At 38.2% G+C, this 16,992-nt stretch overlaps 1 protein-coding gene across 4 annotated transcripts in view; it reads right to left on the reverse strand.

Moving 5' to 3' along the window:
• Positions 1–1,079: 1,079 nt before the first annotated feature.
• Positions 1,080–16,992, reverse strand: part of LOC108696831 (B-cell receptor CD22) — a 56,718-nt gene continuing 40,805 nt past the window's right edge. For 2 of the 4 annotated variants that reach the window (XM_018226488.2, XM_041569727.1), the window contains exons 7-12: positions 15,272–15,374; positions 12,759–12,807; positions 11,339–11,413; positions 10,358–10,429; positions 8,346–8,417; positions 1,080–1,618 (exon numbers count right to left, since the gene is read on the reverse strand). In XM_018226488.2, the coding sequence (XP_018081977.1) occupies positions 1,586–1,618; positions 8,346–8,417; positions 10,358–10,429; positions 11,339–11,413; positions 12,759–12,807; positions 15,272–15,374 (404 nt within the window). In that variant the 3' untranslated portion in view covers positions 1,080–1,585. The remainder of the gene's footprint in view (positions 1,619–8,345; positions 8,418–10,357; positions 10,430–11,338; positions 11,414–12,758; positions 12,808–15,271; positions 15,375–16,992) is intronic. The other 2 variants (XM_041569729.1, XM_041569728.1) reach the window with 2 other exon arrangements.

The following is a 16,992-nucleotide window of genomic DNA, read 5'->3' on the forward strand; positions in this document are numbered from 1 at the left end:
TCCCCTAAAAAACTAGAAGTTTAATAAATGGGCTCCTTATTCTCTTGGACTCCATTGATTACATACAAGAGAAGATGGAGTCTGTGGCAGATATTAGATAGCTTCAAGAATGGGTTGGGTGGCTATCTTACAAACCCTAAGAGATGGGAGGACTAGCTAGTGGTAGGTTAGATCGTACATTCAGCTTACTGTCATGAGACTTTACAAATGGTGAAAAAGATTTTGTAAAATGAATTTAGAAAGTCCATTTATTTCCAGGTATACAAGATTTCATAGTAGCACCAGAACAAGGCATCATATGATATATATAAATTCATTTATAAACAACTTAGGCACTAAAACATTTAATTGAACTTTCCAATTAATATTAAAATCATATCCTAACAACAGAAATTAGGACACAAAGTTAAACAACTGAATTAATCAAATGTTTTTTTTTCTCTCTCTCTGGGATATACACATATCAGTATTTTGCAGAATATTTGTGAAAAAATGTCTCCCCCGCAAAATAGGTCCAACACTTGATATTTATGAAAAAAAAAATGCCTTACATAACTTCAGTAGAGTTTAACACATTTCAGTAAAGAAATCAAAATACAGTTAAAAAAAAATATTAGTATGCAAAAAAGTAAGAACTTTTTTTTCCTGAACTTGACCTCCAACTCCATAGCTGCCATTCCCTTTAAACAAAACAGGGATGGACAAATAATCAATTTTTTGTAGCTTAATGCACGAAGGGCCAGATTCAATTCAGTGAGAAATATGTTTATCACGGAAAAGTCATGGACGAGATTTAATTTGAGATGCAATGCAATTTAAAAAAACATCTCTCAGTTTTGAAAAAAACTGGAGCTGAATTTGGTAAATAGTTTTTTCTCCTCAGATTGAATTTCATCCTTGAGTTTTCATGTAATAAACCATGAGATAACTTTTTCTATTTGAATTGAATCTGGCCCAAAATTTCAGGGAGGGTTATTTACTAAAATCCGAATTTATCTCGGATTATAAATAAAAAAAGCACGACCATTCTTCCATACCCGATTTTACCTTATTTATTATTTAAAAAAGCTATTTAATCAGGTTGGATAAAAACTCAATAAAACTCAATGAAAACCCACATTTTACATTTTTTTCCCTGAATTGCTTGATTTTTTTTTGTGATTTTTCCCAGAAAAGGTCCGATTTTTGGGTAAATTCTAGTGCAGAAACTTCGAAATAGGATAGGGACTGAGATGGTGGATCTTTAGATTTTGGCTTTTTGCTGAATCTGGCTTTAATAAATCTCGAAAAATTCAAATTTAAAAAAACCCCAAGAAATTAGAGTTTTGCCCCAAAAAGCGTGACCGGAGTTTAGTAAATAACCCTCTAAATATCCTAAACATATTGCTTATGACTGCAAAGGACCTATTGTCTTTGTCTGTACAAATAAAAAGTTTCCATTCAAATTTCAAGAAATCAATTACTGTTCTTCCAGTCACAGCTGAGCATCCCCAGGTCTCTACATAATATATTTATTGAAAATATTTAAAATGATCATTATTTTGTTTTGTTTTTCATAGATTTCCAAGATTGGCAGGTGCTGCTATCATTCGGGGTCATTTTGTGCAGTGATTCCAGTCTGTGAAAATAAACCAGATACAATAACATTTAGGGGCAGATTTATCAAGGGTCAAAGTGAAAATTAAAATTTTGAATTCGAATTTCAAATTTTGAAATTTGAATTTTCAAGTTTTTTTGTGGAATTCGACTAGGGAATAATTAATTGAGTTTTTAAAAAAATTTAAATTAGATTTTTGAAATGTATCATGTACTGGCCCTTTAAGAATTCGAATTCGACTATTCACTACCTTAAACCTGGCGAATTGCTGTTTTAGCCTATGAAGGATGTCCTGGGATCAATTTGGAGTTGTTTGCAGCCTTCCTGAAAATCAAGTTTTTTTCGGAATCAGATTTATCAAGGGTCGAATTGAAAATTCAAATTTTCAAATTCGAATTTCGAGTATATTTTAGTGTAATTCAACTAGGGAATAGTCCCTAGATTAGAATTTTAACAAAAATCGAAATTTGAATGTCAAAATTTATCATGTACTGTCCATTTAAGAATTTGAATTTGACAATCGCCATCTAAAACCTGCCGAATTGGTGTTTTAGCCTAGGGGGGACCTCCTACAAACAATTTTTTTTTTTTGTTAAAAAAAGAAGAAAATACATACTTACCGAAATATTCTTTTCCTGGTTAATATGGCATCATTTACAAGAGGTTAATCTCCACCTCCTATACCCAACTGGACAGAGCACATTCTAAGCAATCAAGACTCTTTAGTCTCTGCCTATATAATCCCGCCTCCTCCCCTCTGCCTCTTGTCTAATATTTCAGCTTTTAGGGAGGGTCTTGTAAATGATTCCATCTATTAACCAGGTAAAGAACATTTCGGTAAGTATGTATTAATTTTCCTCTTTCCCTGGTTAATTTGGCATCATTTTACAAGAGGGAGTTGTATAGCAATCTCAATAGGGAGGGTTCCCTCAAAATTATTTTTTTTTTTATTGCTTTCCGAAAGCCTGCACTGCTCCTAGGACACCGTGTCCAAATTTCGACTCTGACGTTAACCTCATGTCTAAAGGTGGCAATAGACGTAACAATTACGATCTTTCTTGGAAAAGATCTTTCCAAGAAAGATTGTTCGTTTCAATACACATGTGTAGAGCTGAATCGTCAGATATACAGATAGAGATACGGGAAGAAACAATAGAATTCTACCTCTATCTGACGATTCAGCACTAACAATGGGCGATGTTTGGGTCCCTTCAAAGGCACCCGATCAAAATTTTCGATCGACGAGCCGACCGATATCCAAGTCTTCTGCCGATATCGGTCGGCTATTTTCCACCATACACGCAACGAATATCGGACGAAAATTGGTTTCGTACGATGTTATCTGTGCATCTCTGGCCTCCTTAAGTTATAAAGTTTCAAAAATGTTGCGAATGAACTCCACGTCGCTGCTTTACATATCTCCTCCGGCAAAATGTGTGCATCAACAGCCCATGAAGCACTTAATGCTGTTGTGGAGTGTGCCTTAATCCCCTCTGGTATTTGCTTTCCTTTTGCTCTATAAGCTCCTTGGATAGCCGCTACTATCCACCTGCTTATGGTTGAAGTGGCTGCTGCTTGGCCCTTCTTAAGTCCTGAAGGGATCACAAATAATTGCTGTGATTTTCTCCATGCAGCTGTTCTCTCCAAGTAGATGGATAAGCATCTGACCAAGTCCAATGTATTCCATCTTTTTTCCTATTCTGAACTTGGCTCTGAAAAATATGAAGGAAGCACTATTTCTGTGTCTAAATAAAAAGATGTTAACACCTTCCGCAAAAAAGTCATATTCATTCTTAAAATTACCTTATCTGAATGAATATTCGTGAATGGTTCTTGAGCGGATGAGGCTCTTAATTCACTTACTCGCCTTGCCGATGTTACATGGTTTCTGATACCTCACTTAAGGGTTCAAACGGCTGTTCCATTAAGGTATCTAATCAGGGGCGTAACTATAGAGGAAGCAGACCCTGCGGTTGCAGGGGGGCCCAGGAGTGTAGGGGGCCCAGTGAGACCCTAATTAATTAGCAATTTTAATATATCTTGGTAAAATAGGCCAACTTATAAATATTTTGGGGCCCTAAATTGAATTTGCTATGGGGCCCAGTAACAACTAGTTACGCCACTGTATCTAATATTAATGGCAGATCCCATGAGGGGGCCACTTTCCTCCTAGGAGGCCTTAATTCGAAGATGGCTGTCATGAATGGTCTCATCACTGATTCTTGAGCCCAAGCTTTTCCTGTAAAGGCTGAGATTGCTGATACTTGAGATCTGAGGGTTCGCACACTGAGACCCTTCTCTAGACTTCTCTGCAAAAATTCCAATATATTTGCTATTGTCATTTCCTCAAGCGGCATGCTCTTTTCTTCAAGATATTCTATGAATACTTTCCAAACCTCTGATAACTTTTATTTGTAGAGTTTCTTCTAGCATTCATCATAGTGTCTACCACTGCTGTTGGTAGACCTGAAGCTGTTAACCTGTTCTTTTGAAATACCATGCCTGGCGCGATTACAATCACTTGTGCCAATCCTGTCTGATCTTTCTCAGAACTGAGGCAATCAGCGGAATTGGCGGAAAAACCTATAGGAGACCTGTGCTCCAATTCTGTGCCACCGCGTCTGTTGCTATTGTCGCTGAATCGTAGAATCTTGAATAACATTTCTTTACCTTCCTGTTGTTTTTTCATTGAAATGAGATCTACCTCTGGTTGTCCCCATCTGTTGAAAATCCTCCTGAACACACTCTGATGTAGTTCCCACTAGTGTCTGTTTATTAAACTTTGGCTTAAAAAAATCTGCTATCTTGTTGTCTTTGCCTGGCACGTACATTGTTGACAAATCCTCCAGATTGTCCTGTGCCCAACTTACTATCGGTCTCAATTCCTCCATTAACTGCATGCTTCTTGTCCCTCCCTGTCTCTTTAGGTAGGACATTGCTGTTGTATTGTCTGTTCTGACCAACAGAAATTTTCCTTTTAAGTAATGACCAAAATGTTGTAGGGCTAATCTTACTGCCCTTAACTCTCTGACATTTGCTGGAAGTAAAGTCTCTTCTTGTGACCACCTCCCTTGTGTCACGTCTGTTTTGTAGTATGCTCCCCAACCTGGTGAGCTGGCATTGGTTGTTATAATCTCCCAAGAAATGTCCCCTAAACTCCTTCCTCTTGATAGGTGATCTGTTTTTAAGAACCATCTTAATGAATCCTTCACTTCTTGAGGAATGTTGCTATCAGTGTGGCCAACACCTTTGAAAAAACTCTTGGCGATGTTGCTAGTCCCACTGCAAAACTGAGAAATCTCTGGTGTGAAGTTGCGATTGGTACATGTAAATATGCATCCTTTAGATCGATTGACAACATCCAGTCTTTTGGTCTGATTTCCGGAATAATCGTAAACAACGATTCCATCTTGAATGGCTTGATAAGAAGATATTTGTTAAGTTGTCTTAGATCCAATACTGGTCTGAAATCCCCTGTCTTTTTCATGAGCATGAAGATCGGGGAGAAAAAAACCTATCCTTGGAACTTGGAACTACTGAAATTGCTCCTTTCCACCGCAACTTCTCTACATAGTCCAATAATATCTTTTTCTTCTCCTTGTCCCATGGAATCTGTGATACCACAAAGTGTTTCTCTCTCGATCTCTTCTGAAATTCCAACCAATATCCTTTTCTTATAGTCTCTATCACCCACTGGTCTGAAATTGACTCTGCCCAGACCCTCTGAAATCGTTTTAATCTTCTGGGGATATATGTGATCTGGGCTGCCTTTATTTCAGAAATATTTTCTTAAACCTCTTGTGAAAGAGCTTCTACCCCTTCCAGGCCTTGATGTAGTTGACTGACCTCTCTTCCAGCTTTGATCTTGTGTATATTCTTTCCCTGGTATACATGACCTTTGTTCTCTGAAAGATGATCGATCTCGAAATGATTGTCTTCTGTTGGTAGGTATCTGTTGTAAAATGTTGTCTTCGCTCCTGAGGTAAGAAAACACTTTTTCCTCCCGTGACCTTCTTTATAAGATCTTCCAATCTTGAACCGAACAGCATCTCACCCTCAAAAGGTATCCCGCATAGGTTCAATTTTGATGCTTTATCTGCATTCCATGATCTGAGCCATAAAGCTCTTCTTGCTGTCACTGAATGAGCTAACGCTCTTGACTATGTTTTTACCAGATAAATTGATGCATCTGCTACAAAATCTGTAGCTAGCTTCATCTCAGACAATGATCTTATAATACTGTCTCTATACATTCCTTGTTTGAGGGATCTCTCAATATTATGCATCCATGACTGCATTGCCGTGACATCGATGTTAGGGCTATCGCCAGTCTGCATGATGCCGCTGTGGCCAGATAATTTTTCTTTAAAATGTTCTCTATCTTGTGGTCCATAGTATTCGCAAATGAGGCAATGTCATCCACTGGTAAAACTGTCCTCTTGGAGAGTCTAGCAACTGCTGCATCCACCTTTGGTGGTTTCTCCCATACTCTTTCTTGACCCGAAGAGAATGGATATAACTTCTGAATCTTACTCTGTATAGTAAACCTAGCATCCACCTTACCCCATTCCGTTGTAATGAACTCTTTGATAACCTCATGTGATGGGAAAGTAGCCCTGTCCCTCTTAAGGACCTTAAAAGGATTGCTAGTTGAAGGCTGAGGCTCCTGTACCTCTGATAATTTTAACTCTTCTCTAATTGCCTTAATTAATGGCTCAACTAGCGCAAAATCAAATGTAGACAATTGTTCCACCACTTCCTCCACTTCTTCCTCTGACAATTCACCTGCCAAGGAATCTCTAACAGGAGACTCTTCTCTTATGAAACAATCCCTCTCCGGGACTCTCTTTCATGATTGACTTGTTGTAGATTGTTTTGAGGCTTCCTTAATACCTTCTGCAACTGCCTCTTTAATCCAGGCCATAATATCTACTGATTCTGCTGCCTTTTCACCTGACAGCTTTTTTGAACAATTTGCACAGAACTTTGAATGTCTGACTGGTGGATTATCACATGCTGCACATCTTAATCTTTCTCTTGATCGTCTTGAGGAAGACACACTAATGCAAAAAGATAAAATAACACCAAAAACAAAAAAAATTAAAATCCTTCTGATTAAAACAGAAATCATGGCCCACCTCCTCTCCTCTCTGCTTGTTGCCTCTGGGCTGTGAGAACGCCTGGCTTCCATGACCTACTGTGGAAAACATAAGCCATGTGTATGTAGCCTTTTTATGATAGCTATCCTGCTATCTAGGGCAAAGTTAGTACCTGCATACCGTCCAGGTTTTTTCTGCCTGCCTCTGCTGCGATCATCCAGGGTGGAATCAACGCACACGGCTGTACTTCCTGGTGCACAATAGCGTGTGTCCAGCTCCTCCTATTCCGTGACGTCAGCTTCGTCACAACTGAAGCACAGCTACTAACTAGTGCAATCGTCTTGTTAATGCGCGCGTCTCCTTAGCAAGTGCTAATGATACTCAGCTTCAGCTTTTAGCAGGCCATCTCGGCATCACCAAGCTCTTCAGTGGGATTAAAATAAGTGTCAGAAAGAAAACTTCCCCACTGGTATTTAATTTGGTGAACCACCAGGTTCCTGTGGGCCATAAAAAAAACTCTGCCAGTCTGGTATAGGACTAAGGGACTAAAGAGTCTTGATTGCTTGGAATGTGCTCTGTTCAGTTGGGTATGGGAGGTGAAGATTACCCTCTTGTAAAATGATGGCATCTATTAACCAGGGAAACTTGAATTTAATTAAATCGAATTTGATTCGAATTCGATTCGAGTTTGCAGGTCTATCCTATTCACCCAAATTAAAAAAAAATTGATTTTTTTAATAAATTTCGATTAGTCATTTTTTTTTTCGAGTTTATGGGAGTTTTTTGGAAACTCTCATAAATTCGAAATTCGACCCTTGATAAATCTGCCCCTTAATAACATTATTTGAGTGTGAGAAAAAGAAACCACAATCACAGGGAAATCACAACAAATGTATGTTTTTTTTCCTGCGATTGTGATTTGCTAATTCTCGAGCACTAGCGTATTTAAGATAACACAGAATAGTTTCAGTCATGTTGGATAAGGTTTGGGGTTAAAGGACAAGGAAAGTGTAAAAGTAAATTTAAGTTCATGGAAAGACATACCTCTATCCTATGTTGTAGTGCTCCTAATTTGCACAACTTTTCAGCCACTTAAGAGTTTAAAATTCTCCATTTACAAAAATATGCAGACTACAGTAAAAAAAAATAGGCCAAGACTAAGACCAGGAGCATGCACATTGCATAGCATTGCCAATAGGTGCATGCGCAGTAAATAAAAATTGTGAGTGCGCTAAGTCTATTGCAAGCAGGATCTCACACAAACATTCACACCACTATGCCCGCCCCTCTTCAGTGCCAACCAATAGTAACCGATTACAGTAGTTGCTATGGTGACATATGACCAAACCAGTAGAGTAGGTACTGATCAGCAAGCGCATACTATTCATTGCTGATCTGCACTGAACCATGTTCATTTTCCTTACATTTGAGAGATGGCGGCCATATTGAAGACATATTCTAGCTAAAGATGGTGCCCGCAACGGAACTGACACCAAGAAAACTTATCACTGGAACAAGGTGTATAATCGAAATTTTGGGTAAAAAAACCTAGTGATCTACTTCAGCAAGGAGTGACTAATTATATACTAGTTTACTAAAGTGAATGGTTTCCATGTCCTTTAAACAGCTAACCAGCCCAATGGTCTTACCTTGATTTCATCATATGGCTCATCGTCTTGTAAATGAAGTGCACTGTAGGCATGGTCAGTAGACTGAGAACCCTGGGAAAATGAATGGAAATTAATATCTACCGATGTATATATTTTTATTACCAAACAATTGAAGTAGCTGCTCCATTTTGTCCTGATTATAACTGACATTACAAGTGCTTGAGAGAGTGCATGTTCTGGCACTCTAAAATCCCTAGAATTTACAGTAGGGGGTACATTATCCCTTATAATACATGAGTAATACTCAGAGTTCCCTGTATAACTCAGCATGCAGCCTTGTGCCTTTATATGGTCACAGAACAACCCCTCAGTGACTTCTAATATCCTTATCATTTACAGTAGGGGGTACATTATCCCTTATAATACATGAGTGATACTCACAGTTCCCTGTATAACTCAGCCTGCAGCCTTGTGTCTTTATATGGTCACAGAACCCCTCAGTGACTTCTAATATCCTTATCATTTACAGTAGGGGGTATATTATCCCTTATAATACATGAGTGATACTCAGAGTTCCCTGTATAACTCAGCCTGCAGCCTTGTACCTTTATATAGTCACAGAACCCCTCAGCGACTTCTAATATCCTTATCATTTACAGTAGGGGGTACATTATCCCTTATAATACATGCGTGATACTCAGAGTTCCCTGTATAACTCAGCCTGCAGCCTTGTGCCTTTATATGGTCACAGAACAACCCCTCAGTGACTTCTAATATCCTTATCATTTACAGTAGGGGGTACATTATCCCTTATAATACATGAGTGATACTCACAGTTCCCTGTATAACTCAGCCTGCCGCCTTGTGCCTTTATATGGTCACAGAATAACCCCTCAGTGACTTCTAATATCCTTATCATTTACAGTAGGGGGTACATTATCCCTTATAATACATGAGTGATACTCAGAGTTCCCTGTATAACTCAGCCTGCAGCCTTGTGCCTTTATATGGTCAGAGAACAACCCCTCAGTGACTTCTAATATCCTTATCATTTACAGTGGGGGGTACATTATCCCTTATAATACATGAATGATACTCAGAGTTCCCTGTATAACTCAGCCTGCCGCCTTGTGCCTTTATATGGTCACAGAATAACCCCTCAGTGACTTCTAATATCCTTATCATTTACAGTAGGGGGTACATTATCCCTTATAATACATGAGTGATACTCAGAGTTCCCAGTATAACTCAGCCTGCAGCCTTGTGTCTTTATATGGTCACAGAACAACCCCTCAGTGACTTCTAATATCCTTATCATTTACAGCAGGGGGTACATTATCCCTTATAATACATTAGTGATACTCAGAGTTCCCTGTATAACTCAGCCTGCCGCCTTGTGCCTTTATATGGTCACAGAACAACCCCTCAGTGACTTCTAATATCCTTATTATTTACAGTAGGGGGTACATTATCCCTTATAATACATGAGTGATACTCAGAGTTCCCTGTATAACTCAGCCTGCCGCCTTGTGCCTTTATATGGTCACAGAACAACCCCTCAGTGACTTCTAATATCCTTATTATTTACAGTAGGGGGTACATTATCCCTTATAATACATGAGTGATACTCAGAGTTCCCTGTATAACTCAGCCTGCAGACTTGTGCCTTTATATCGTCACAGAACAACCCCTCAGTGACTTCTAATATCCTTATCATTTACAGTAGGGGATACATTATCCCTTATAATACATGAGTGATACTCAGAGTTCCCTGTATAACTCAGCCTGCCGCCTTGTGCCTTTATATGGTCACAGAACAACCCCTCAGTGACTTCTAATATCCTTATCATTTACAGTAGGGGATACATTATCCCTTATAATACATGAGTGATACTCAGAGTTCCCTGTATAACTCAGCCTGCAGCCTTGTTCCTTTATATGGCTGCACTGGAAAGTCCCTTTGAACAGAAATTCATCTAGGACTTGAAATCTATCAACTTTGCTCCATACTTTATGCTTGGGGTGTAAAGTATCAAATCAATGAGTTTTACCTTGATGTCACCGTATATGAGACTCTCTCTCTTGGTGAGTGCAGTGTAGGGATTGTCGGCAGATGTAGAATCCTGAGAGAATTGATTGTGAAGAATAAATCACATAAAATGTTATTTGAAGACTTAAAGGGATTAAACCACACATGCATTTGATTAATAATTATCATGTGGCACCTCTTAGGAAGAATAACCTAAAAACACTGTCCAACAAACTTGTAGGGGCCGATTCACAAAGGGTCGAATATCGAGGGTTAATTAACCCTCGATATTCGACTGGGAATTAAAATCCTTCGAATATCGAAGTCGAAGGATTTTAGCGCAAATAGTGCGATCGAACGATCTAAGGATTATTCCTTCGATCGAACGATTAAATCCTTCGAATCGAACGATTCGAAGGATTTAAATCCAACGTTCGAAGGAATAATCCTTAGATCAAAAAAACTTAGGAAAGCCTATGGGGACCTTCCCCATAGGCGAACATTGAGTTCGGTAGCTTTTAGATGGCGAACTAGGGGGTCGAAGTTTTTTCTTAAAGAGACAGTACTTCGACTATCGAATGGTCGAATAGTCGAGCGATTTTTAGTACGATTCCTTCGATTCGAAGTCGAAGTCGTAGTCAAAGGTCGTAGTAGCACATTCTATGGTCGAAATAGCCAAAAAAACACTTCGAAATTCGAAGTTTTTGTATTTCGAATCCTTCACTCGAAGTTAGTGAATAGGCCCCGTAGTGTTTAATTCTAACAATAGCAAAGGTTAAGTACAGGATATTCCCAAGAATTAAAAGTTTGTCTTCTTTAAATCCGGGATCCCTAAACCTTATAATAAAATGGCCTCACAGGTACAACACACTATGCAATTTTTGAAATCCCATGCGCTGTTTGTTACCCACATTCTGTTACATTTCCCAGGGCTTCATTTGCCCCTGGGCAGTAACTCTTGGCAACCAATGTGAATTTTGAAAATTTTGCTTGTTGGTATTACCTTGACGTCAGAGGATTCTTTAAATCGGTCTCTCTCTTTAATATCGAGGTATATAGGTTCAGAGAACTGTGATTCCTAAAAAAAAAAATTTAAATGTTTACGTTCAAAAAATACAATAAATCATTTTTATTTTAATTATCAAAATGTAGTTCATTCTAGGTGCCAACTTCAACCAGGGCTTCTCATGTGAGACGGGGAGTCCCATTTAGCAACATTCAGATTTTAGTGGTTTTAGAGTTTTTTAAAACAAAACTCTATTTTTCTAAAATCTTGAATGGCTTTTAATTTATTATATGAATATAAAAAGTACAAACGGAAAAAAAAACCTTGAAAATCTCAAAAAAATTCCAGTATTTTGGGCAATTACTATAGGGAAGAAAAATTTGAAAACCTATAAAAGTCCAAGTGGCTAGAAAAGTCCAATCGGATCAGAGCAGCTGCCATTGACTTCTACAGGACATTGATTGCTTTTACTTGCTGAAATTTTATATTAGAATCGTTGTGGTTTTTACACTTAATAAATCTCAAATTTTTCGAGTTTTAGAGAATGAACTTTTTAGAGAAAAAAATGTGATTCATGAAAAAAATAGAAGTTTGCTAGTAAATAGGCAATTTAACCTCTCCCGGATGATTACACTACGGGGATTAATTACTAAAACTCAAATTAATCTAAATTTTTTAATTTAAAAATTTAAAACCCCCCTTCCACAATTTTAACTTTATCATTAATTAGTAATGAGCACATTTTTTCAGCAGTCATGGAGTCGAGGTGAAATTCTCACATTTCACCTTTTGCAAATTTCTTTTCAAAACTGCAGCAAAAACGCATTGAAGTCAATGGGTGTCAAAATTCTATATATATTATATTTATATATATATATATAATCTCAACGCCCGCAACAATTGTTATATGCACACTTATTAAGGCCAAATGCATTAAAGTCAACGGCCATCTGAATAATTTTGATGCGCGACAATGTTTATTCTAGCGACTATTCTTAAATGCCCAAATATTTCTCCTTGCAAATTTTTGCGCTATATTCGCAAATCTTTTTGCTGGTGGAATAACTAAAAATTTGCTGAGAATTTGCAACTGACGCATTTATTCGCCCATCACTGCGTTTCATAAATTTTTCGATAATTCACAAAAAAAATTTTCCACGAAAAATTCGAGTTTTCTCCCTAAAAAACTGTCCAGAAAAAAAATCACGGTTTAATAAATAGGGCCCTACATGAGGAGTCCCTTGCAAGATGTCTGGACCTCAAATCATGTAGCCTTCAATACAGACTGAAAACATGAATCCGCAGTTCAGGGTAGCCCTGACTTCTGTCCCATTACTTACTTACCCCTAAAAAGAAATCTGGGTTCTTATTAGACATTTGAGTTTCATAAGCCTGAATGAAAGGGACATTTCCTTACCGCATTGTTGCTTCCTTGGTTTAATGGACACCATTTGATTTTAAGTCTTCTACGGATAAGTAAATAAAGCAATACATGAATTAAAAACATCTGAACAAAATTCATAATGCAGAAAGTTTTTTTGCACAATCATAATAATTTAAGAGGTTTTTCACCCTTAAATTAACTTTTAGGGGCATATTTATCAAGGGTCGAATTTCGAATTAAAAAAACTTCGAAATTTGAATTCAAAAAGACCAACTGAAGTTTTTTTTGGTCACATAGGTCAGTTTTCGATTGAATAGGTCCGTATTCGGCCGAATTCAAATCATACAAATTGGATTAGAAGTTTTTCCCAGAATTTTTTTTGATTTTTTTTAAAGTCCACCAATTGACTCCAAATGGGTTTTAGGAGGTCCCCCATAGGCTAAAACAGAAATTCAGTAGGTTTTAGATGGCGAATGGTCGAAGTCGAATTTTTAAAGAGACAGTACATAATAAATTTCGATACGTATATAAATTCACCTCGAGTGATATTCTGAGACAATTTGCAATTTTCATTTTTTATTATTTGTGGATCTGCCCTTTTGCTTCACTCCACTTTTTACACAGCATGATAAATAGACCCATAAATACACCAATCTTATCCAGCTTTGTAAATATAACCATGAGCAGAGCAAATATGTTCAGCGTGTGAATCATTCTTGCTGCACAAACTTTAGCCCCACTAAGTCTGCCGAAGCGCAGTAACCCATAGCAACCAATAAGATGTTAGCTTTTGAACAGGTGACCAGTGAATGCTACCTGCTGATTGGTTGATATAGGTAATAAACTGATAGCAGGGGTTTGCGTCCTTTATTACATTGATAACATTATTGTTGAAAGCCGTTGCTACAGCACATGTTGGCCGTGGCATGCAACAATAATGTAAAAATGAATCACTAACTAAATGTGCTAATGTGTTTCACAATGATCAGAAAAAATGTTTCTCGTTCTCATGTCATTAATTATCTAGTTCTTTAGTTCTCTAACTGTCTCAGAATAAGTAGAAGGGGTATTGCGGGTATTAGGGGAGTGAGTAAGGCAAGGCCGCCATCAGGGGGGCACAGGGGGTACCTTCGTACTAGGCCCCCCCATGAAAGACCCGAAGTCATGCGCAGAACCACTGAATACCCGAAGCGCCAAATCTCCAAGTCCCGAAGCTGCAAAAAGACCCGAAGCCATGAAAAGGCACAAAGCTGATGTCCTGAAGACCCAGAAAGTCCCAAAGCCAGGAAAGGAGCCAAAGCTGAAGCCCCAAATCCGCAAAAAGACCCAAAGGCACAAAATTAGCCTAAGGTAAGTTCCACTGAACACCAATGTGTTTTTTTTAATTAAACCCCTGGCCACCAATGTATTACTATAATACTCTATAGGCCCCTGGCCACCAATTTTTTTTAAAAAATATTCTATATTGCCCATGACCTCCAATGTCATGGCATGGCCACTAATGTTTTTTTAAAAACTTTTATGGGGCCATTTTTTTTAAATTTATAGGGGGACTCTAACCACCAATGTTTTTTTTTTTTATTTTAACTTATAAGTAGGTCCTGGCCACCATTGGCTTTTTATACCTTGTGTGTGTGGGGGGGTTTACCATTTTTAGCGCTGATATTTGTGTAGCCTTTTTCCTGTGGTGTGGGGTGGGCGGGATCTGGAGTGGGCGGGGAACATGGGGCCCAGAAAATGTTGTTGTATGGGGCTCAGTGATTTCTGATGGCAGCCCTGGGGTCAGGCAACGGGTTGGGTACAGGTAGCAAGTAAGCAAGTTGGTTGTGGGTAGTGATGAATGTGGAGCAAATTGCAGGTATGGGTTTCAGAAAATGGTCCCAAGCAGGAATTTGGACAAAGACAGCACCTTAGCAGGGATCAAACCAGCCATGCTAACCACTGTGCTGCGTCTGTGTGTATTTGTGTGTTGGTAGCTGGCCAGACAGACAGATGTGTGTATGAATTGCATATTTTAAAATATTTAAGGGTACTTGTGTACCTGGATACCCAACCACTTACTACGCTCCTCTACTGACCTGCTCCTCAACTCTTCTCTCATTACCTCCTCACATGCTCACATTCAAGACTTTGCAAGGGCTGCACCCCTCCTCTGGAACTCTCTCCCACGGTCTGTCCCAATTTCTTCCAACCTTTCTGCTTTTAAGAAATCTCTTAAAACGCACTTCTTTCGAGAAGCCTACCCTCACTCTGCTTAACTACCAAACGCAACACAACATACAGTACCACATTTCTCACCCACTTAATTCTTGCCCACTCCCACACCTTGTGTATTACTCCCTTCCCTTTAGAGTGTAAGCTCTTTCTGCATAGGGCCTTCCTCACCTTTTGTACAGGTATTGATTGTGATGTATGTAACTCCATACGTTCTATGTATATAATTCATGTGATTTAGTTGTACTTTACAGCGCTACGCAATATGTTGGCACTATATAAATACATGTTATTAATAATAATAATAATACTAAGAAAAGCTACAGGTATACCTCAAAATAAAGAACAAAATCAGCAGAATAGGGAGGAGAGCAATGAGTCCATACATAGATGATGTTTGCTCCGAGGCACTGTCTGTGTAATTTGGAGTCTCTGCTGAAAAGAAAACACAAAGAAATAACACAGTTATATTGTTTTTCAAGAAAAATCCAGAACCACATCCAATCTTAATATTATCTATTTAGTTTTTGATTAATAAAGTGGGAGGCAACAGAACACCGGCTGCAACAGGGATGCACAGTTTTGTTCAACAACTTGATTATGTGCCTCCCTAAATAACGCAGTTTAGTGCCTGTGAGGGTTTTTTTTTATAATCTCTCTCTTGTAACAGTTTATTTATTTTTTTTGATGGGCGAATTTATTCGCCAGGCGTGAATTTGCGACGAACTTCGGCGTTTCGCCACTGGTGAATAAAATCACTAAATTGTGGCGAAAATTCACTGGCAAAGTCAACGTTTTTTTTATCCCGACGGCAACAATTTCGATGCTCGGCGTCAAAATTTGCGTTTGGCTATTTTTTTGCCATTTCGCGAATTTCGATGGAACTTTTCAGCAAAACAGGACAAATTTGCCCATCACTTTATTGTAGGTTTCTTCAATCCATTTGCATATGATACAGTAAAAAAATATACTCACCTGAGAATACTGAACACAGTGCTAACTAAGTCCCACTCACTGGACACAATTTGATGATCAGGCCCTAACAAACATACTACTGCCATAAGTCAAAAGGGTTGGGGCATCCTCAGGTCTGCTGAAAAAAACCCTGATGAGCCCCTTAGTGCTAAATTTCATAAGTGCAGTTGCCCATAGCAACTAATCAGATATTTACAATAGACTGACCCCCAAACAAATTGTGATTTGTTGCTATCAGTAACTACACTGATGCAAGTTGGCACCCCAAAGGTGCCTTTATCTGCAAATCTGACCCACATGTACAGTGCCATGCTAAGGCTATTGGTAGATGTCAATCACATGGATATTTGAGTGCAGTGAATCACTCAGCAATGACATTACTGGAAATTATTTTTGCTATTTAACTGGAGCTCTTTACAGACATTAGATAGGGTCTTGTTAGGTGAACTAGTTAAAGAGCTAAACATTTAATATGGTTTCCTTTTGCTTTTCTTCTTTGCCATCCAAATTTGTTATCTACAAACACTTTGTCTTGTATTTGATGAATGAGCTTGTAGATTTTACATAATTCACAAACAACAATGCCTGGACTTAAATTATTATTAGTAAATCCATAAAAGAATTTGCTTCATTTGTGTGCTAAAAAGAACATAATTTCCTGAATCTCTCTTGACACCTTTATATATTAGATCCCTTAAGAAGTCAGGCTTACTAGTCTATAGTCACTAGGCTGAGAAAGTGTATATTGGATTTGGTTTTGCTTCCCCTATATGAATAAAGATTAAATGCGTAAGAAGTTTCAGGTCTTAAGGTCACAGCTACTGTTTTATATCTCAATTATCTCAAGGGGTGTGGCATCTGGTCTACAGTAGGAGTTTTTAATTGGTCTAAATAGGGATATACTACTTTCAGGCAGAAAAGACTTCTGTTTAACTATGATGCAAGTACTAAAACATTGTGTGGTTCATGTAATAGTACTGATTGTATACAAAGCATTTCCTCAAGCATTTTAACCCTTTACAAGTAGAGATTTACTTGGATTAGTCGAATTGTAGTTCAGTGATCAATGCCTATTGTT

Source organism: Xenopus laevis, chromosome 7L, assembly GCF_017654675.1.
Source record: "Xenopus laevis strain J_2021 chromosome 7L, Xenopus_laevis_v10.1, whole genome shotgun sequence".
NCBI lineage: Eukaryota > Metazoa > Chordata > Amphibia > Anura > Pipidae > Xenopus > Xenopus laevis.